The sequence below is a fragment of the Aptenodytes patagonicus genome, chromosome 2 (genome assembly GCF_965638725.1).
Source record: "Aptenodytes patagonicus chromosome 2, bAptPat1.pri.cur, whole genome shotgun sequence".
In the NCBI taxonomy this organism is placed as follows: Eukaryota; Metazoa; Chordata; class Aves; order Sphenisciformes; family Spheniscidae; genus Aptenodytes; species Aptenodytes patagonicus.
The window spans coordinates 38,764,522-38,786,995 of NC_134950.1; the positions used below are offsets into that span (position 1 = coordinate 38,764,522).

The 22,474-nt window shown below is 40.4% G+C and overlaps 1 protein-coding gene across 1 annotated transcript in view; it reads left to right on the top strand.

Annotated features, from left to right (window-relative positions):
* The first annotated feature begins 4,970 nt into the window (after positions 1 to 4,970).
* ARFGEF1 (ARF guanine nucleotide exchange factor 1) overlaps positions 4,971 to 22,474 on the top strand; it is a 100,940-nt gene continuing 83,436 nt past the window's right edge. Inside the window, exon 1 of the mRNA XM_076329594.1 lies at positions 4,971 to 5,116. Within this exon, the coding sequence (XP_076185709.1) occupies positions 4,993 to 5,116 (124 nt within the window). The 5' untranslated portion in view covers positions 4,971 to 4,992. The remainder of the gene's footprint in view (positions 5,117 to 22,474) is intronic.

Genomic DNA, 22,474 nt, shown 5'->3' on the forward strand with positions numbered 1-22,474 from the left:
TTCAACAAGGCTAAGTGCCGGGTCCTGCATTTGGGTCACAACAAGCCCATGCAACGCTACAGGCTTGGGGAAGAGTGGCTGGAAAGCTGCCCGGCGGAAAAGGACCTGGGGGTGTTGGTCGACAGCCGGCTAAATATGAGCCAGCAGTGTGCTCAGGTGGCCGAGAAGGCCCATAGCATCCTGGCTTGTATCAGAAACAGTGTGGCCAGCAGGACTAGGGAAGTGATCATCCCCCTGTACTCAGCACTGGTGAGGCCGCACCTCAAATACTGCATTCAGTTTTGGGCCCCTCACTACAAGAAAGACATTAAGGTGCTGGAGCGTGTCCAAAGGAAGGCAACAAAGCTGGTGAAGGGTCTGGAGAACAAGTCTTATGAGGAGTGGCTGAGGGAACTGGGGTTGTTTAGCCTGCAGAAAAGGAGGCTCAGGGCAGACCTTACTGCTCTCTACAACTACCTGAAAGGAGGTTGTAGCGAGGTGGGTGTCGGTCTCTTCTCCCAAGTAACAAGTGATAGGACAAGAGGAAACGGCCTCAAGTTGCACCAGGGGAGGTTTAGATTGGATGTGAGGAAAAATGTCTTTACTGAAAGAGTGGTTAAACATTGGGACAGGCTGCCCAGGGAAGTGGTTGAGTCACCATCCCTGGAGGTACTTAAAAGATGTGTAGACATGGCGCTTAGTGACACGGTTTAGCAGTCGACTTGGCAGTGTTAGGTTAACGGTTGGACTCAATGATCTTAAAGGTCTTTTCCAACCTAAATGATTCTATGATTCTATGATTCTATCTTTATTTAGGAACCCATGTAAGACAGAAATATTCTAAATCTTCACCCTTTCCTTCTTGTGAGTTTTCTTATTCTCCTTTCAATAGAGATAAACCCCTAGCTTTTAAAGTTATCAGCAAAGAGCTAAACATGTTCCTTATGGTCTGTAGTCTCTGTAACAAAATCTGCCCTCAAAATGCTTCCTCAAAGTCCATAAAATTCTTCATAATTGACCAAACATTATTTTAATACATGGCTTCCCTCATAAATAAAACTGTCATAACAACTGGCTCTATTCAAAGCACTGGGACCCAGCACACAAGCTGACAACCATTCATATCTTGGCCCTAAATGAGAGCACTGGACTGACTTTTTATCTGTCTCCAACGCCTATATCATAGTTCCCCTGTGATTTCCATCCTTATCGGCTCAGCTCTTGGAAGGAAACTGGATGTCAACCTGCTGGACAGATGATTTACAATAAGATCTTCCAGTGCAATTTCAGAAGCAGACCTTCAGTAACATACAGGCTCTACACTGTTGCGGGGTTTAGGCAGGGGTTGCCTTGTGACTAGCATGTGGAGTACCAGCTGTGCCAAGCTATAAATTGAGTGAACAGAGCAGCAGTTCTTTGAACCTGAAAACAGAAATTGAAGATTCAAACCACATGAAAAAACAAAACAAGAAGTTTAAGCTATGCATATTAAAGCAGGAATGAAAGACATGGAACTCAGTGTCTTTTTGACAGGTCTTTTCCTCCAGTAGCTTGATGTTTCAGCAGCAATTCTATATGCTTAACTAAAACATATTTTACATGTAAAATCATCTTGTGTACTGCATATGAAAACAGACATTAATATGAACAAATAGATAACTGCAGTGCTCCACGCTCTTTACATGCAGATACCCATTGTCTTCATGATATCGCAAGTCTATTTCTGCCAAATGGACTGTGAAAATCAATAGCAAACTCCATTTGCTAAATAACACTTGCAAGCTCTGACTTGGCTAAGGAAATTTGGACTCAGGTGGTTTGTGCAAAACTACCAGCAAGAACTTCATGGAAGTTCTTACTCTTGCCATGTGGTCACTAGCAGGCAGCTTTGAAAGACCAAAGTCATTTTGACATCAGAATTTCTGAACTTGCACCTGTGTATAAAAAAAAATTGAGATTTAACCAACAGACAAAAGGTTTTTCCCTAAATAAATTACTAGAAATAATTCAATTATGCTTAGTAATTGTGCTGCTGAAGATGCAGTCTTCTGAATAAACCAACTCAATCTGAATATGGTCATTAAAAAAAACTTGTGTATTTTGGTTTCGACTGGGATAGAGTTAATTTTCTTCCTAGTAGCTAGCATAGTGCTGTGTTTTGGATTTAGGATGAGAACAATGTTTATAACACAACATTGTTGTGTTTAGTTGTTGTTTTAGTTGTTGCTAAGTAGTGCTTACTCAAGGACTTTTCAGCTTCCCATGCTCTACCAACCGAGAAGGCTGGGGGTGCACAAGAAGCTGGGAGGGGGCACAGCCAGGACAGCTGACCCAAACTGGCCAAAGGGATATTCCATACCATGTGACATCATGCTCAGTACATAAACTGGGGGAAAGCTGGCTGGGGGGGCCGCTGCTGGGAATTGGTTGGCCATTGGTTGGCGGGTGGCGAGCAACTGCATTGTGCATCACTTGCTTTGTATATTCTTCTTATTATTATTACTATTATTATGATGATTTTATTTTATTTCAATTATTAAACTGTTTTTATCTCAACCCACGAGTTTTTTCACTTTTACTTTTCCGGTTCTCTCCCCCATCCCATGGCAGGGGGAGGAAGTGAGTGAGTGGCTGTGTGGTAAACAGTTGCCGACTGAGATTAAACCATGACAATCTTTTTTCAGGAATCAATGTGACTTCTAACTGTCTCACAAAGCTGTTATAAGGCTAAAATCAGGTGTACCCTCTTAACATTTTCAGTATCGTTTACCAGTTGGGTAATAAAATAGCCTGCAGGTTCTGACAGTGACTAGAAAAAGCCCCTGGCGCAGATCAAGTAATTTCAGCAAAATAAGTGTTTTGCTCTAACAGTCAGGCCTGGCATTCATCTATGGCTTTAGCGGAATTCCCCATGCCAGGGTATTCCTTAAAAAAATATATATAGATACCTATAAGGCAACAACTGATTTTGGCACAAATCATTTTTCATTTGGGAAACTGGTTAAAGCAATACTGGGCAGCATTAGCTGCCTCTTCATTAGGGGGCTGGGATCACTGTACCTTTACTAACGCAGCTACAACCACTCCATTGCAGACAAAGAAAGAGAGGTGCTCAAATAAACTATTCAGTCAAGAACACAACACTGCTTGCAAGGCCTCAGCATGGTGGCATGATAGCTTGGGCAGGCTCTCTCATATTCTCCATGAGGAAGGGATCAGGATTAACTTTGGAAGGCTGTTGTCCTGACTGATGCAGCAGGACCAGAGGAATAGAGAACAGACAGGAAAAGTTAGCTGGGGATAACCTGCTTCCCGTGTGCTGGCTCTCTGTCCTCCGAGGTCAGAGATGGCCCCTGGTTTCCACAACCATCTCTGCTCTCTGCACGCTGATGCTATAGCCTTGTCCCACTCTGCCTGAAAGGTACATCTACAAATTCAATCCTTTAATTTCCAGATTAATTTTTAATTAATATTTTTTGTATTGGGTAAAAATTTTCTAAAACAGACCTGGCTTCAGTTAGTGCCATATTCTACTTTTAAATACTGATGTACCACCTCTGAGTGCAAAAACTTACCCCATTATGTTTTTGCCGCTTACCAGTTAGCCAGTCGACCAGAGCTTTTCTTGGCCCTGAACCAAGCATGAGGGAATTACCCCTTAGCACTCTGGGAAGGGAAAAAGGCCAAAGAATGCAAGCAAAAAGAGTAACAATTTTAGAAAAATTTCTAACAATTTAGTAAAATAACAAAACACAGAAGTCACTGTTTAGTTACAAATGAAGGTGCAATTTTTTTTTTTTTTTTAATGCTGTGTATTCCTAGTGCATGTACAATGGGGAAGATTTAAAGGCAGAGGATGAAAGCGATAGGGAAAGGGCACCCGAGCAGGAAGGGCACCACGAAAACCCAGAGATGAAGCGTTCATCCAACGTCCGACAGCGGCGGGCAGCAAGGACGAGGGTAGACGGCTACAGAAACCGCGCCGGACGCTCCTCACGGGAAGCGCTGCTCCCGCACGGCGGAGGCGAGGCTCTGCGCGCCCCGCCGGAGCGAGGCAGAGAGGGGGCTGAGGGAGCGCCACCGGGGCGGGCACCGCGCCCCCCGTCTCCTCGGGAAAGGGCGTGGGGAGCCCGGTCACGTCTCGCACCCTAACGCGCTCCTTCCTCTCCGCGCCGGAGAGCTGCTCTCCGCTCGCTCCTCCCATGAGGCAGAGCCCCGGGGGCTTCTCGTCAGGGGAGGCTGCGGCCGGGTGAGGGACGGCAGCTCCTCTCCGAGGGAGTCTCTTGCCCTACCCCTGGCAGAGCCCCCCCTCAGGGGCAGTTGGCGCTTCCCGGTGGAGCCTTCCTCCCCCTCCTAGCGCTGGTGGCCCGGAAGGGAAGCCCTGCCCCTCCTCCTCCTCAGCCAGCTCCCAGGTGGCAGCGGCCATCTCCGTACCTCCCTCTCCGCTGTCTCCCGCGGGTCTACTCCACCTGTAGCGCGCCCGCGGGGCGGGCAGAAGGCGAGCGCCCCCCCCGCCCGCCTGCTTCCCTCCGCCCGCCCGGCCGTGGCACGGTCGCCGCTTCCTCCCGCTCCGCAGCCGTGCGGCTGCGGCCCTGACGTCGTTTCCTTCCAACATGGCGAGAGCAGGTTGTTGCTGCTGCCGCCGCTGCTGCTGCCGCTGCTAATGGAGGCGGGTGCGGGCTGGGGGCGGCTCGGGGACTGAGCGCCTCGCGGGCGCTGTCCGCGCACACACGCGGCGGGGGGGAAGGAAAAGGAAGAAGGCTTCGTTCTCCCTCAGCCGCGGGGGGTGGCTGTCGCCGCCGCCCGGGCCCACCCCAGCCTCCCCTCGGGGGGAGCCTCCGAGCGGGCGTCGGGACGCCACGGCCCTCCCTCTGAGGGAGCCCTTCCCCCGCGCCTGCCTCGGCCCGGCCCCGCGGCCTCGCAGCCCTCCCCCGGCGGGAGCGGCCGGTGCCCCGCTTTCCCTTCCCCTCCCCACCCCTCCCCTCCTCCTCCTCTCCCGGCTCGATCGCGCCCATGTATGAAGGGAAGAAGACGAAAAACATGTTCCTGACCCGGGCCCTGGAGAAGATCCTGGCTGACAAGGAGGTGAAGAAGGCGCATCACTCCCAGCTGCGCAAAGCCTGCGAAGTGGCTCTAGGTGAGGCGCAGCCCGGGGCGGGAAGGGGCGGCCGGCGGGGACTGCGCCGGGGCGGTCGGGGTGCGTTCCGGAGCCCCTTTCCCCCCATTGCCTGGTGTGCGTTTGTCTTGCGGGGGGGGGGGGGGGGGGGGAAGGGAGAAAGGGAGAAGAGGCGCTTCGGGGCCTCCCTGGGGAAATGAGGCAGAGGGGGCTACCCGGAGGGGAAGGGCTGGGGGAGGTGGGGCTGCGGGCTGAGCCGTGGCACAGGTTTTGGGATCGAGTGGTTAGTTGTGTGAGACTCGGGGCGGGTGCGCGGAGAGGCCGAGGCCCGTCGTCGTCTTGCTGCGAAGCCCTCTGGCAGTGTGTGTGCCACTGGGCTGAGGGGAGAGCTTCGTCCCTTGCCGAGAGCGGCCCCTCCGCGCACTGCCCCTTGCTGACAGTGGCGGTGAGGGCGCTGCGGCGCCCGTCGGGCTCTCCTCCTCCGCGCTCGCAGGATGAATAGGCAGAGAGGCGGAGGCGCCGAGCTGAGCTGAGCTGACCTGGAAGCAGACGGCCGGCGGGGAGGGAGCAGGTGACAGGCAGCGGTAAGGGAGGAGGGACGGGGGAGGAAGCGGGGGTGGCGGAAAGCGAGAGACAATGACACCAGGCCACGTCTGGAGCAGGTGGCCCTTCGGAGTCGGGAGGCAGGCCTCTAGGGAGGAGGGCTAGAGAGGGAGAGCCTTAGCCGTGTCGTTACTGGTGGAGCAAGAGCTGATGGGGAAGGGGGCTTCGTTCATGCACGGCAGAGTTGGTGCAGCCCCGGAAGATGTGGGAATGTTTGTCAGCTTCGGGCTGAAGAGGGGTGTTAGGTTTGTAGTGCAGCTGTGTCAACACCACCTTGTCTAGAAGCGTGAAGGAAGTACTGGGGCTGGATAGTACAAAGCATATGTACGCATTCAGTAACAGGCAGCATAAAAGGAGGACTTGGACTTTAAAATTCTGGTACGATGAGTACAGGCAGGGTTTGAGCCTATGTGGCAAAATATTGACGTATTTGCTGAAAGACTTCTGGAGAAAGGCCTGCTTTATTTAAATAATACATAAGTGGATTATGTCTCTCATTCTTGTGTAATTATTTCTGGTTTTGGAGATAATTATCTTGATTTTGTACAGTAATAATGTCTGTTTAAATGGATTTGTTTGAAGAGATAATATTAAACTGAAACTTGTTTGTTTTAAAAATGAATATAAGTAATTTCAAGCTGTTCTTTTGTCATTCTATTCATTTGTCTTTTATAATACTTTCAATTTAAAAAAAAAAAAGAACAATCCTTTTCTTGTTTTCTTTGTCTGTGAAAGACCCTGACAAATGGAGGGGGACAAATGGCAGTAGTTCAACTATTTATTTCTTAATAATTCAAATAGATTGGAAAGAGTTTTTTCTTACATTTCTCAGTAGAATTATTAATAATAATCTTATGATTTAGGCAGATGGGATTAAACTGATAACCCTTTGGCCTTTCCGTTGACTTTAGACTGCGTATTCAAGTTGGAAATAAAACAGAGAAATGTTTTCTTATTATTAAACTGATTTTATATCCAGCCTGTATGTCATCCATAGAATTAGACACTGGTATTAATCTTGTGTTTCTGCTGTACTGTATTTCAGTAGCTTGATCTGTCTTAAGTATCGTCCAGATCCCTCCAAGCACAGCTCCACTGTGTTACACAGATTATAAAGCAAGCCCTCTAGACTGTACAGTCTGCATCTTTTATCTTGTAAACTGATTTGTGCAAGGAGACCCCCAAGCACACATCCCAGTGATTTCTATGCTGCAGCTTCACTGAAACCTTCTCCTGTGGATCTGATTGCGTGATTGGGGCTTAAATAGGAAAACGATACAGCGTGTGGGTATAAAAGCCAGTGAAGCAGGAAAAAAGAAATACAAGATTGTGTGTATTAGCTAACATATATAGAAGGGTTTCATGAACTTGAAAAATATCAGACGTGATGTTAATTACCATAGAGTCTTACTGAAATAAATTTTTTTAGGTTGTGGCACAATGAAATATAGTTGGTGATTGTAAATGTAGGTCCATTGTCTGGTTTTGTGTGTGATAGACTCCTAATTCAAAGGTGGCAATATGTAGCTCTTGAATAGAGTAGTGCTCATGTCTAACTATAAAAAGCTTTTCGGAGAAAATTAAATATCCTCCTTATTTCACATGTGGGGCAACTGGGTGTTAAAGCTGACCTGTGATTTCCATAGCAGAATTGGAAGTAGGATGCATGTGTTGTGCTCTCTCCATCTAGCTCTTCATGTGTTGGAGAGTACTCCTCAACTGGATACTTCTTTGCCACCTTAAGCAAGGAGTGCGGACTTCTTATTCCTGAGAAATCGCTTTATTTTAGAGAGCAACAACATTAATGATAAAACATTAGTAAAATAGTAATTTAGAGTTAAGTTCAGTTTGGACTTAACTCTGGCAAAGTCTAACTTCAAAGTTTTATTGGATTTTAAAAAATGGTTGTTAAGTAAAAGGTGGCTTTTAAAAATCCTGGTAGTAATTACACATCCTCAAATCAACATCATGTTTTTCTTCAGTCTGAATATTTAACGGATTAGTCTTCACTGAAATTATCTGACGTAATACAAAACTCTGCCATTAAGATTTTTTTTTCCAACTGCATGACTGTAGTAAAATGTTGCTTACTATTTGTATATCAAATATTCTAACTAGTAGTTGTTACTAATCCAGACTCTCTTTTGTTTCATTTTTTGAAAAATTTTTTTCCTAAATCCACTATTTACATTGTTTTACATTGTTTGTATAAGATGAGCTGCTGTTAAGTATTTCAGAAACAAGCAATCAATGACCAGAAATATGGTATTCCTGTACAATAGGCAAACAAATTAAAACTCTGCTTTTTAGATTGAGGTTGACAAGCAGTATTTTAAGAATCTTTAAGAATATCCCTTTGCCATTTTTAATCCCTATATATTTTTCTTATAAACTTGTGCTGTTGCATTCCATTAAGATTATACTTCATCCATTTTCAATTTGTGAATTCTGAGGGAGAAAAACCCCACAACATTTCTGGTATATGTTACTGTGGCAGTCTGATCTCTGAACAGGTGTTAAGACAAGGTCCTTCTAGTGTGACCATTTTTCTGGGCTATTAGAAGATAACAAAGGAAAATACGAATTAAATATTGCAACTTGAATTATAGATGTTCTTTATTTTTTTAACAGGCATGAAATTAAGCCTGATACTCGCATCCTATATCTAATGATTCACCAGGTTGTGTCTGGATTAATACAGAATAGTTGACTCCAAGTTTAATGTATTTTTTCATGTAACGTTGTCATTTCTGAAAGACATTCTCTGTATGTAAAAAATTTAACATTTCTTTCTCTAGTCACCTAATGAAATACAGCTAATTTAGAATTTTGTATTGTTTACTTGCATAGCAGCTACTCTTAATCTATGTAAAGAATGAGTTTGTCTTTAAAATTGTCTGCTTGCAGAGAGCATCAGGCAGCAAGCTGACAGCAGGATTAGATTTAGAGGTTCCCTTCCCAGTCAGTTCCCTGCCCTGCTGTTTCTGTATTGGTTTTCAGCCATATTACAGTCTAGGAAACTTTACAGTAAACATGCTGCATTATGCATAGTCCATAAAAGGTCTTGGGGAAAAAAAAAATCCTCAGCTGAATGTAATGTTTTTAATAGACTGAACAAAAACTGTTAGTGCTTTGTGTCAGAATCTGGGGTGTGGATTTGTCTGCCTGGAAAGATGGTTTATAGAAGGACCAAGCTGAGCAAACCAGAATTCCCTGCTTGTGTAAAGACTGCTAGTTCAACTGCAGATCAGGAGTCAAGCAACTCCAAACTGCAAATAGCGTAAAATGGTAGGGATATGTACCTAGTATGTACTTCAAAGAAAAGCGCACATGTGCAGCTTGGAATTCTGGAAGTACCGACTGAAGAGGGCTGAAACTTAGTTTTAAAAGGTTCTTCAGTGTTCCTTGGATTGTTTAGTCTGTCATGCAAAGATCCTGCTGGGTGATGTAGGTCTCGTGCAATGTGAAAGTAACAGCTCCGTTCAGTTTGTGCTGCCATTGCATGCACATGTAGGATGATGAAGCAGCAGGATATAATAAAGCACTGAATCTTAGTTTTTCTGAAAACAGGTAGTGTTTGGAGTAGAACTCACCCCAGAGGAGGGAAGATTCATATATATCTTTGCCTACGCAGATTTGTAAATGGCCTGGGAAAGTCTCACCTGCATAAATTTTTCTGTCTCTCTTTTTAACCTTCCTAGTTTTATTTTCTCGTGTCCTTCGCATATATAGATAATCATGTTCTATTATCAGAGTAAGCTAGGTTAACAGTCAATACAGATGCATGTACGTGTTGCAAACACTGGGTGCATTGGAAAAAAACCTTCCTAAACTAGCACAGACAGTTAAAAATGCATTTTGAAGACCATTACTGTGTTACTCCTCTGGAATTAATTTTACTGGAGAAGTGTTGGACGAGCTAAATTTCTGTTTGTATTTTGGATAATGCTGTTCTCAGTAGACTACCTTCCATCTTTCATCAAAATTAGTTGCCCTTTTTTAGAAGCCAAAGCCCAGAATTTTTGGAGTCTTCTCTATGCCGAATACGAAGAGATCGGTGTTGTACCATTGTCCATTGTCTGCATGTGCTATAGGCATTTATTTTCACAATATACAAGTCACCATTGTCCATACAGAATTTATTTTCTGGTTGTAATTATTCTTCTGAAACCCTTATTTTGAAGTAAGCAAGCAGGATAAATGGAGATTTTTTGCTAGTACAAACCAAGTACTATTAAATACATACTATTAATTAAGACGTACTATTAATACTACATATTAAAAAAAAAAAATCCCTAAAAGTTGCAGCTGCCCTTCCCCTCTCGCTTGCTTTGCTAAGCTTGGGCTTTAACTAGCAGGGTTTCAGCGTGGTTAAGATCTCATCTACTTTTGCAAAGATTTAAAACTTGGCTTGGTAACAGTAAGGTTTGTTTGGCCCCATAAACTGCTTTCCAGGTTGCCTTCTGCATTTGAGGTGTAAAGTGCTGTTTATGTCGAATTCATGGGGCTAATTTAAGAGAAGTGGTGTATAGTGGGAATTTTTACTGTTTTAAATACAATCAGTTCTTGACTGTGTAGAATGGCAATGCTGATGAGCTTTAATCTTCCTTGAGAAGGGGGGTGGTTGGCAGGGTGCACATAAAAACACTTTTTTAGAAAACAAGGTAGATTGTATTTGGGTTGGAAAAATGTTAAAGGAGAATGAGTATCAAATATTTGCTTTCTGACTTGGAAGAAAGAAAGTGGTATTTTTTTAGGTGGAACTTCGACTTTATCCTGAAATACATCCTCAGTTAAGACGTTTGATATTTTGAAAGTCTTAACATTGATTTTCAGTATCTTTTGAAATCTAATCTTGAAAGACTTCAACACATCTTTGTGACACAGGGCAGCTTTTAAATATCTCTGTTGTGCTGTGTATTTTAGAGCACTAATTGGAATGTTGAAGCTTAAAATGAAAAGTTGTTGCCTTGTGACCAGAGTGCATCTATTTCTTATAATTAAATATCTTTACTGTTTTGTGGGGGTTTTGTTCTAGTTGGTCTTTTTCTAGACCCTCTTCCAGTATATTATTCTTGTAATTGTCATCTTTTCTTCTCTTCTCTTGGTTCTTCTCTCCAGTTAACCACTGTTCCATTTTTTTTAGGATGACAACAGTATCTGTTCTTGCGCGTCGTCTTCTTCATATACAGTTGAAAAAAAAATTAGCTTGGCCATTGACATCAGATGTACATTCCAGACCTTTTCTGGAGTCCTTCAGAGAGTAATTGGTATTGAGCTAGTATTTTGATAATATGTTGTTAAATATGCTAAATTGTTTAGTTGTCAGGGAGGATTGTCACATGGGTGTTTATAGAGAGGGAAGCATCAGCCAGTGGTGTTCTAGTCAGTCTCTCTTCCCTGTTCTTGGTGAAACTCCTGGCTGAAATCATGGACTCATAAAGAGCTAGATGAGGAAGCCTTGTCTTGTTTTGGGGCACATACTGTCAGTTTTGGGTTTTTCATTGGTGTTGATATTTTTATCAAGTTGCTGATTAGTTAGTACTTTAAAGTAAACAAATGCTGTCAGGAGCCTGGGAAGCAAAACCAGCAAACTTGTACATGACTCTCATTCAGTTCTGCAACAGCCAGCAGTAGATCGGTGACTCGAATAGGCAGGGGAAGGGAGTTTCGTCTTTTCTGCATCAAGCCAGAGAGCTTTCCTGTGTGATGTGTAAATTGGTGGTTTGCTGGAAGAAAATATTTTTGTCTGGGAAAGACAGCTACTGTCAGTGGAGCATCAGAGGCTGAAGTGACTTGGGCAACACAACTCTGCAGATTTTGAGGAAGGAGGAAGGTATCAAGGAAATAAACAGAAATGAGTAAGAAGCTTGATAATTTTTATCTGTTAGAGGAGGCAGAACTCTACTGTGTGTGTCTGAAAGCCAAAAATATGTGATCTAGCTGTGCTAGTCAGATGGATACAGACCACAAAATATTCTGTGCATAGTTGGCAGTTACTACCATGTTCTTTCCATGAGTAAATAGTGGAAGAAACTATAGGTTACCATTAGGAAAATCAAACCTTTAAGAAAAATTGCATACATACAAAAAGTCTCCAAACAACCAGGGAAAACATAAAATAATTCTGTGGGATTTTACAGGAAGAGAATATTGTACAAGGAAAATTGAACAAATGGTATCTGGTGTGTTTTGTTTCTGTGAAAAACACCTAGTGTCAGAAGTTAAGGAAAAAAAAAACAAAACCCAAAAGCCCCCCCAAAACCCTAGCCTCTATATTTTATAGATATCTTAATGGAATGTAGGGGCCTGTTAAATAAGAATACCTGGTTTGAGGGATAAGGTAGATGATACTTATTATATGATACTTTCCATTTTGAGTATAAATGTAAAAGAGCTGCTAAAAATAGGCCTGTCACGTCCCAAGAGTTTGAAATACCTGGCAGAACTCCCTTATTGATATCTAATCAATCTTAGGACACTGAGAAAATTCCAGATGACTGGAAGGTGTCTGCTACTGTGCCAACATTGTTACAAGGATGAATAGGATGACCTAGGTAATTACTAGTGTATTGGTCTAATGTTGATCCCAGGCAAGGTAGTGGAGTAGCTGATAATGTGATGTGAGTGAGAACAAAACTGCCACTTAGCAAGGATTTGAGAAAGTTTTTTTTAAAGAAAAAAAAAAGCCCTCTACCAGTTTAAGTTTTTGGGATAGATTATAAGGCATTTTCCCCATGTTTTAGTCTTGTGTAACTCCTGTGTTCTACAGTTCTTAATTTTACACAATTAGAAGTAAAAACTGCCAAACTGGTAGGAAAAGGCTTGATAAAATTTAATTTGAATTGACAAATATTGGCAAATTTTGTTGGTTTTTTCCCCCCCCATTTTTCGTGTTGCTTCTTTCCACTGTATCCATGGTCTTAGCTTTTAGGTATTCTTCTTGGTGTTGGGGATTTTGCTTGGGTTTCTTTGGGGGTTTCTGGGTTTGATTTTGTTTGTTGTTTTTCTTTAAGTTTTACATTTTAGTTTTCAGTGTGAACATATTAGTATATGATGAGGTTTTAGTTGGGAAGCAGGAGCTCTTAAAGAACTTGAAGGCTTGAAGAGCTCTTAGTATGATGCTGTAGTCAAGAGCAGCTTTGAAGCTTGGGTAAGGAAAGTGGAGGTATACTAACTCTGTACCTGATAGAACTTCCAGAGTAATGTTACCCCTGGTTTCAGCAGTGTGTGGGTTTTGTTATCAGTGAGACATGCTTGAAGAGCCATACAAATTAGAGAATGAAAAAAATAGCTCAAGAATCAAGATTAAGTCTGTTGCTTCTGTTTAGACACAGGTAGGAAAACAGTGGGCTGGTTTTGTTTCTGATGTTGCAAATCTTCGTATTGCTCATTATTTTCCAAAAATCTGTTTTAATTCAATTGTTTGACAATTGAATTATTCAATTTAATTGACAAAAAAATTGTTTCAGAGGTGTCTTACATCTGGCTGTACTTTTCAGGAGTTTGTAAAAGGCAGTCCCACTGGATGCTTCCTCTTGAACTGCAAAAAGGATGATTCTATTTTGGAAATTCCTTTCTCTTTAATAAAAAAGTCACATTTGATTTTATGGGAATTGTAAGTGAAACTATGCTTGTGCTTTTAAACATTATCTCAAGAAGCTTGTGTACTTAGTGTGTTGTGGAAGTGCTGTTTGTGTGTGTGTGTGCACGAAACCCAAAAATGACAAATAGAGCTTTCATTTTGAGAGGGGAATTTTGCTCCCTCCGCCTTGGTCACCTGCCCACTGATGTTTTTGCTTCTTTAGGAATGACATCGCCAAAACTTCCTGAACTGAGTGATCATTGCTGCTTTCTGATGGTGTTTATTCTCTGAAGTGGCTACTTGTAGCTTTTCTCTAAGCTGTGATCAAATGTACTCTTGCTAGTGAAGGATCCCAAAGCAGTAATTTATTTGGTTGCAATGTTTGATTAGATTCCCAAAATATCTTTCTGCTCAGTTGTTTAAATCTTTTTTTTCCTCCTGTGATGTTTTTTTTGAGTTTGAACAAAAAACAATTTTTCAGTAACATCTCAGGTAGATTTTAAAATAAAAAGGCAAACCCAAACCTTGGAAAGCAGATTAACACTTGACCAAAGTAGTGGACAGTAGCCCCTGTCTAATTTGATAAACTGGCTGCCTGTTTCACCAGCTCAGATTCTGTTTTTTGCAGGTATGCTGTTCTTGTTCTGCTCTAGTATTATTTAATTTTTCTGCTAAACAGGTTTCATTCTAATTGTGTTATCTAACTAGCTGTTTTGTCATGCTTGGGTGTTTTTTTTGTCTTTTATCCCAGCTTTTTATTTTAGAATTGTCTACACACTCGTAACAGCTTAACTAAATGTTACCAAAAGCAAGAGAGTCTTTTATTAAGACATCTAGGGCATGATTGCTGTGGGCTTTTTTTTTTTAATTGTTGATTTCAGTTCAGAATGTTTTACTTCTGTTCTCCCCTCCCCCCCAACATTTCTGGTACTCTATGTACCATGTATGCTAATGTGGTATGAGATTAGATGGTTATTGAAGTTACACTATTTAATACTTGTTTTTGTTCAAATGGGTAATCTCTGCTGTCCAGTGCTCTTCAATCGTTTTTCATTTCATGTATTTCTTGGTGTCAGAAAAAAAAATTAAGATATTTTTAAGATAATTGAAAATACCCACCCTTGACATAAATGGGTTTATTCAAGCCCTCTTTTGTGTCTGCTCTTAAACACGGAGGGAGATAGGTTTAAAAAAGATGATCTATTAATAATAACAACTTCTGCTCTCACTGTCTTTAGCACTTGCTGTTCTAATAATCTTAACAGGTTTTGTAATGTTATTCCTTCTTTTCATTTAGAAATAAAAGTATAATTACGTTTGTAAATATTTCATGCCAAGAGATTTTAGCCAGTGCTGGATACAGGGGTGTTTTACTGCTTTGTGTTTTTACTTGACGAAATTGTGGGACTTGTGAGCATCGATTTGCATTGCAGTTAGTTGTCAGGAATGTTTGAATGACCAACATTGCGATGTGCAGCTTTGCAGTTTGAGGGAAACCGGGGAGAAGATATTTCTAGACTTTCAAATTGAGATAAAAATGTTGGGGCTTACTAAAGATGTTAAATAGTATTTTATACTACAGGGCTCAGCTGTCCAGTTGAATAGTACAAAGTACACTTACAAAGTTTCAAATCTGTAAATTAAATATAAGTAGTATGGCACTGGTTTGATTTCTTTGGTAGCTTCCCATCATATTTTAATTTTAAAACTGTGCTAGAAATTAACACAGATATACTTGCACAAAACAGTGTACTTTTAATGCAGGTAGTAAGCATAAACTAATGGGAATGCCCTTTCATATGAAGATGTTTTTTGCAAAGGCGTGGTTCTGTGTAAAACTAAAACACCTGTGCATGCCTGGCAAGCAGCCTTGCAGGTTATAGCAGTGTGTATAAAGGTCTGGGTGGTATTATTGCATGGACCGAGAGTGCAGCAGCTGGCATAAAATCACAGTTCTTTTGTGCAACTCAGGAAAGCTGGAAAACGCAGTCTTAACTCAGCTTGCTTCATTTGGCTAATGGGCTGTGATGTCTGCAAGAATGCTATACTGGATCTTGTGCAGTGTATGAGAAAGTGGATAGGAATAAATTAACCTCTGTTTCCGTTATGCTGAAATGGAAACAGAGCTTTATAACTGCTGTAAGTAAAATTGCTAGAATAGGACACTTCCATTTGCATAAAAGTTTGAAAGCTGGATAAAGACTGCCTAAGTGCCTGAGAAGTATGATTTAAAATTTTCTTCACCTGCAGTGAAATGAGACAGTTAGATGTTTTCCACTTGTGATTTAGGACATGACACTTTATTTTGTGTGATTATGTGTGCATAATTATGCATAAAAATAGATCTTGAATGCTTAGAAATTTTGCTGTAAAGAGAAATAGTTTTATTCTTTGAAATTATCTCTTAACACAGTGGGGAAAATAGACTGTGATCGTTAGTGATGTTTGGAGGAGCCTTAAGTTTGTGTCTTAGATGCAGAAAGAAAGAGAAGAGGGGATGAGTTTGACCTCCATCCCCGAGTCTTACATTGTATTCTTAAGCTTGAGACAAAATTCTGCGTTCAAATTATTAACACTGGCTTTTAAATTGAAGGTAAAACAGCACTTGGGCCATTCTTTCCTTGATCGCCTCCTTTTCGCATGAAAGCAGAAGCTGCTCTCTGTCTGCTTGGTTGCTCTCCAGGCCTTCCAGTGATGAACTTGAGGCGGGTGGCATGGCGCTAAGACGTTTCTTACCTCTACCCTTTGGGTGATCGTTTCTTTCATGCGTCTGTGTAGGAGTTCAGGTTAATAACATCCCCCACCTCCCCCTCCAAACCAAAAATCCCCCTTCCCCCTGCCCAAAGCTGCTCTCTGAAACTGGACCAGAGGGAGGGCTGGGTCAGGGTGAAATACCCTCACAAGGAAAGGAAGGGGTTTAAATTTCTTTTTTAAAGAGCAATAAAGTGTAATTTTGAGGACCTTTTAAAACAAAGTTAGAGATTCTTCTACTATTTATTGCCAATATCTATAAAACTTAAAGGATATGTGTAACTTTAGAGGTTCATTTTCGTTTACAGCTTGTACCTGTGGCAGTACATGCACTAATGATTCATAACACTAACTTATGTAAAAGATTTCTGACTCTGACCTCTGTAGAGGTAGATATGTCCAAAATAGTTTTATATACCAGTGACTTAAATAAAATTAATAATAATAAAAAGCACCTTGAATAGCACGGATTAGGTGTATTGGATTTAATCTAATAGATGTCTGATGAGCACTAGCTGGTGGTGGAAGGCGTTTGCATTTGATCACAAATAGATTGCCAAGAAGTAGCCGCAGAGTTATGCACTGGCTTCCGAAATACGAAGAAACTTCCATTATTTTGGTAACAACAAATAATTAAAAAGACCAAGTATCCTTCTATAACAGAGAAGGTGATTTTGAAAGTTCTCTGACTGTTGTAGTTTATAACAGCATTTATTTAATCATGTCCTAAAATGCTCTTGAAGAACAAGTAGGAGGGGCACAATCTCAGTGCAGTAAACAGTGTAATTACTGTTAAATAAAAATAGTGTATGTGTATATTTATATAAACCATTTGTGTAGTCAATGCAAGTACACTTTTTCATAATCGTTTATTATGAACTTGTGGATCCAGTAAATACTGAATTGAATACCTGAATTACCTTGTTCTTCACAGCATTGGTAAGCAATGGTAAAAGAAGCACTTCCTTGTAACACAGTGTGCAGCATGGGTGGAGTTAACAAAATCGTGTAGTGGTGACCTTTTTAAGTAGTCTTCCACTTGTCTTCTGATCGGCAGCTGAGGAAAGAAAGAGTAGTTGTCATGTGCGTAGTTGTATTAATTTAAGCAGTCTGAACTTTCAAAAATATTTCTTTTGGATGTAAATAAAAGATAGGAGGTGGAAAATAAAGGTTTCATTGTATTAATAATCTAATGCATATGTACTGTATTGAAGGCGGCCGCACTGGAGCTTTCAGAGTACTGTAATACTCATATTCTTCTTGTGTTCATTCAAATATCTCAGTCTGAGCTGCTTCCTATATCAGAATCTAATGAAGAAATCAGGACTTTAATAACAGTGTGATTGCTTTGAAAGCTTCATTTGAAAGATCTCACATCAGGACTTCTGATTTAAAGTTTGAGCTTTCTATTACAAATACAATTTTTTGTTTGAGTGCAAATAATAAAGTTGATATGTTTGTAACCTTTTTGGGGGGCATACCATAGACATAAGTATGGACTTAAGATTTTTTTTTTTTGTTATCCAATATTTTTTTTTCTCTGTCAAATGTAGCTTGATGAATTTTATGGACAATCATTAAATTGTAGTCTCCTGCTATATTCTTGTGTCTGGAAAAGATGATGATTTTCTAACACTCAGAGCTACGGCAAGAGGGAAGTGGCATAATGCTTTTTTAATTAGAAGGTTACCAGTACTATAATTCATGTATAGTCTTACATGTGACCTTTAAAGTTTTAGTGCTTGAAATGGGTAAGAGCCTTGCAGTGTCATGTGGTTTTTTTGCTTCTTGTTTTTTCATCCCGATTTGCAGATTGCTTTTGAAGTTACTGTAGTGAGCAGGATACTTAATGGGAATATGGTTGGGGTTTTTTGGCCATTTCTCAAGGTATCATGAACTTATAAGGATCTTGTATTTAAGTCTGAAATAAAGCTTAGTAATTTCCAACTTCTAAATTACCTTTTAAACTACCCATTTCCAAAAGGACAAAAAATAATTGCAGTCAGATATGTACAGCAAGGATGGAGGTTAAAAATAAAATGTACATTTTCCCATATTACAAAGGGATCTTTTAATTTGATTCTAGTTGTTCTTAGAACTTCACACTGCACAAGAGCTTATTGTCCTCGGTTGTGTCTAGTCTTTGACAATTCACAGTACTGATTGCTTGACAGAAAGGTATATGAAACCTTCTCACAGACATTGAAAATTTTATAGCAAATGATTGCCCCTGTCATCAGGATGACAATCAAAAAGCATGAAGGTTTCCTTTTTGCAGGATGTGGGAAGGGTTATGACATACATAGTTTGATCAGTTTTAACTTAGGATTTTATTTTAAAAAAATATTCTAGCAGTCAAAATAAACACCTACTTTGAGATAAATATGCTCACATCCCTGGCTTAGAATAATCATCGTTATATGCCAGGATTTATTTTATTCCATGAGTCTGTTCTGTATATGTATCACACCTATTTAATATATGGTATGCTTGTGTTCATGGAGGGGACAGCAGAAGTGTAATTGCTTTTCTTACCTTGAGTAAACTGTGAAACTTGAGTGACTTCAGTGTATGTAATAGTAGTTTGTAGTAGCTGGTTATACTTTAAAAAGTATGGAATAAGGATGCATCATCATTGCTATGCATGTGTGCTTACTCCTGAAAAAAAACTCATAAGAAAAAATAAGAATGTTTGAAGGATCGCGTTGTATGCCAAAGTATTACTGAAGAGGTGGGCTGTGTGAAAAGTGGACATGTAGCTTTTGTTCATACTGCCAAATGATCCAGAAACAAGACTGAGAAACATAATGACGGTTTTGTTCTGCAGCAGCAGCCTGTCCTTGTCCGAATAAATACAAAGCATTAGTAGAACGTTTATTTCGGTCTTCAGTTGTCACCAACCAAGCAAATGAGCAAGCAGAACTTAGTAGAAAATAACAGAGAAGTCTCAAGAAATAGTTTCATCAATAGGTATTTATGTCAAAAACAAATGTATGCTTGCTTATATATGAATGCTGGAAGTCTTTAAAAATGGTCGGCTGAAATATCAGTGGTTTTAAAATGGGGATGCTGTCTTAAGAGGAGGTCTTTTTGCTATCTTATTCCTCCTCGGGAATGAGGAGGGATAATCTGTGAAAAAGTCTTAATTCCATAGCATTGATTATGTAGGTATGAATGTTTAATTTGCTGTACTTTATAGAAACCTTAGTCATGTTAGGTAAATAAATCAACTGTGTTGACAGGTAACATTCACTTAAGACATATTGAGCGGCTCTTGAGTTCTTCTTGAGCACTACCCAGGAATTGGTTTGAGGTGTAACAACTGAAGAGCTGGTCTGTAATAGTGAGCATTCTCATCATTACATGCTCAAACATATGCTAAAATATGCTCAAATTCAGCTTTATAGTAGTCATGAAAAAGACTCATTAAAGCACATACTTATTTCAAAAAGAGTAATACAGAATTGAGGACACTTGGAAGGGAGCAAAATGCTTGGAGCATTGCTTGGTGATTCTTTGTCAGGTGTTTTATTAACAGTTAGAGTAGGTGTATACCAGCTATTGATAAAAGCTTATGAAAAGCCTGTGATAAAGTCGGTATGAACAAATAGCAAAGAAGAAACACACCCATATCTGCATGGCTTGTGGATGATAATGGTATCACAGAAGCATTTGGGGAATATAAAGATATTGAAGGAGACCAAAATACATTATTTGCCTTGTTGTTGTATATGGAAGCTGAGGAAGTTTCCTATAGTGGAATTACAAGGAACAAGTCAGAAAAAAATTCCCAATTTGAAGTTTAAACCAAAGTTCATATTAACTCGTTAGGATTAGGAGTTTTTAAAGGTTCTCTAATCTGAAATCGCTGAACTGTTCAATAGAGCATGTAATATTAAAATTTCATTGATTGCTAACAAAGGAATGGGAGGTACTAAATGGGGGTAGCATCAGTCTTTTTGTTTGTTTTTTTTTAAAAACAAAAAAGCGCTAAGGGTATGAGGGATGGAGAAATCTTGATAACTTCAGACTGGCACGTCTGAACTGTAGCAAAGAATAAAGCTGGTAGAGGACAGAATGGATGCGTGTGCTGTGGTGAGGAAGAGCCGGCACAGGCTTTGCAGAGGGGAAACTTGCCATCCAAATCTGTAAGGCAGAATCGATGAGTGTGTAGGTAAGCGCATGGTAATCCAATTTTACAGTAAACGTCAACCAGGTTGCTCACCCAAGGTTCCTGAAGGTATTGAGCTGTCAAGGAGTACATATTCTGCTTTCCCAATGGAGAGGTATTTCAGTTCTGTAGAGTTTTGGGGTGGATTGTGAGGTGACAAAGGTTGACAAAAGAAAATATTTGAAAGAGTGAAAACAACCTGTTAAAGCACGCAGTTGTGCTATACTGACCCACTTCTTGATAAAATGGCAGAAGTTGAGTTGTTGATAAACGCAGACTAATCCATGTGAGCAGGAGAGGAGAAGTGGAGGAGGAAACCGGTCTATATTGTGCATGCACAAACATGGTTTCTAAGTAAGACCTTTATCCATTGGGGGGGAAAGAATTAGAGTAACTGTGAATTATTCCATCAAAATACTGATTCCTTTGTCAAAAAGACAAATATGAACACAATAGAGAAAAAAAATGAAGCTGTTACACCACTTTATAAAGATACCATGCATTCCATGTGTAGTTCTGCTCTCTGCTGCCTCCCAAAGAGACAGTGGACTTAGAAAAGATGCACTGGAAGTCAATGATGATTGAAAGTATGGAATGTCTTCCAGAAGAGATCAAGCAGACTATGCTTGTTGTTCCCTGGAGGGGAAAAAAAATGAGGAAGATGGACATAAATGAAGTTTGTAAGATTGTAAGTGGCATAGACATGAAGAGAGAATAATTGATTGTAATTTCTTGTCATGCAGATCTGGAGATCCTGTAAAGAACTCAGCTTATTTAAAGTAAAGCAAAAAAATATTCTTTCCTGCAGCTTGTAATTACATTGATCCCAAAAGTTTAAATGGTTTAAAAGTGATTAAACAAAAATTTTGCAAGGGTTGTCAAACCTGCAGGAACAGTCTTTGTGCAGGAAGAGTATAAGCCACAGGCAGCTAGATGCTGGTAGGAGGGGACTATTGCAGCATTCTTGCCCTGCTTTCATAATCTGCGTTTACTTAAGCATATGCTGTTGGCCACGCATGGAAGCCAAATACAGGCTAGATATCAAGGGTTTAAGAAAAATTTGCCATTCTTGTATCTTTTTGACCAATACAGTCTGGTGTTTTTAGGTTTGACTTCTGGGTTTGTTCCCCAGTTCTCAAAGTTTACATGAACTTTATTTAAAAATCTGAGATAGGGATGCTCTGGTTTTGTTTGCATCTTTGGACACTGATATGCTTATGGATTTCATGAAACATTAATTGTCTGTCAAGCTTGATTAGCTGCCTTTGTTCCTTTTGTTTGAAATTTATTTTCATTTAGTTCCATTATGTCTGCAGTCTGTGGTGAAATAGCTTTTGAGCTGGGTAGTGCAAAAGTTCAAAAATGTTTGTGCTAAATTATCCTTTTTATTATTATTTTGTGCATTAAAATGCATGTTTAACTACAAAGGAGAAAGAAATTTGTTTTCTTAACTAAATGGACTAGAGCTACTGCTTGCAAATCCCTGTCTTATGACATGAAATGATGATGAAAATACTGGTTTTCTGGGAATGGCATAATGAACTGAAGATACACTAATTCTGGAATTAAACTTTGCATGTAGATGTAAAAAACTGTGTTGTATCTGAAGTACGAAGAACAGAATGCTTGTGTAACACAAGGAGAGCTCAACTGCTGCAAAATATGCTGCAGCTTGACTTTCCAATTTATATTTGGTTAGGCCTTAAAAATTTGGTTCATAAATAACCCAAGTACATAAGTGAAAAGATAGTCTTTTTTTCTTTGTTTGAGTTTCTGTCATAATTTATGTAAACACAGCGCTTTATGTTTACAACTGTAATACTGTTGTTAGAATATGAGAGTATTGATACTGAGGAAAAATTGAGAAACTGGCTTTGTGACTTAAATTCGTGTTTCTTGTTATTCTGTTACTAGGTTGTTGATTCTGGCATGGAAGCATAAACTCTTGAGACAGGACTCGGTTAAAGAGTAAGATACCTAAGGTTAGGGGCCTTCATATGTATCAGATCTCTTGTATTCCACTGATTATCTTGATCAGCTCACTGCTGGCTTTGAGAATGCTTGGGCAAGTCCTGAAGCACACCTCCCAGCTGGTCTGCTGCACAGCTTCCTCAGCTGTTGATTGCATTGACAACTTGCACTTACAAGCAGTCAGGCAGAGAGCATGCATGAAAACATGTGGGTTGAAACATCTTGTGTATCAAACCGATTCCTACCTTGAATGAGACATTTTGTGTTTCTAGATGTAGGTTCTGTTGAATGTTTGGGA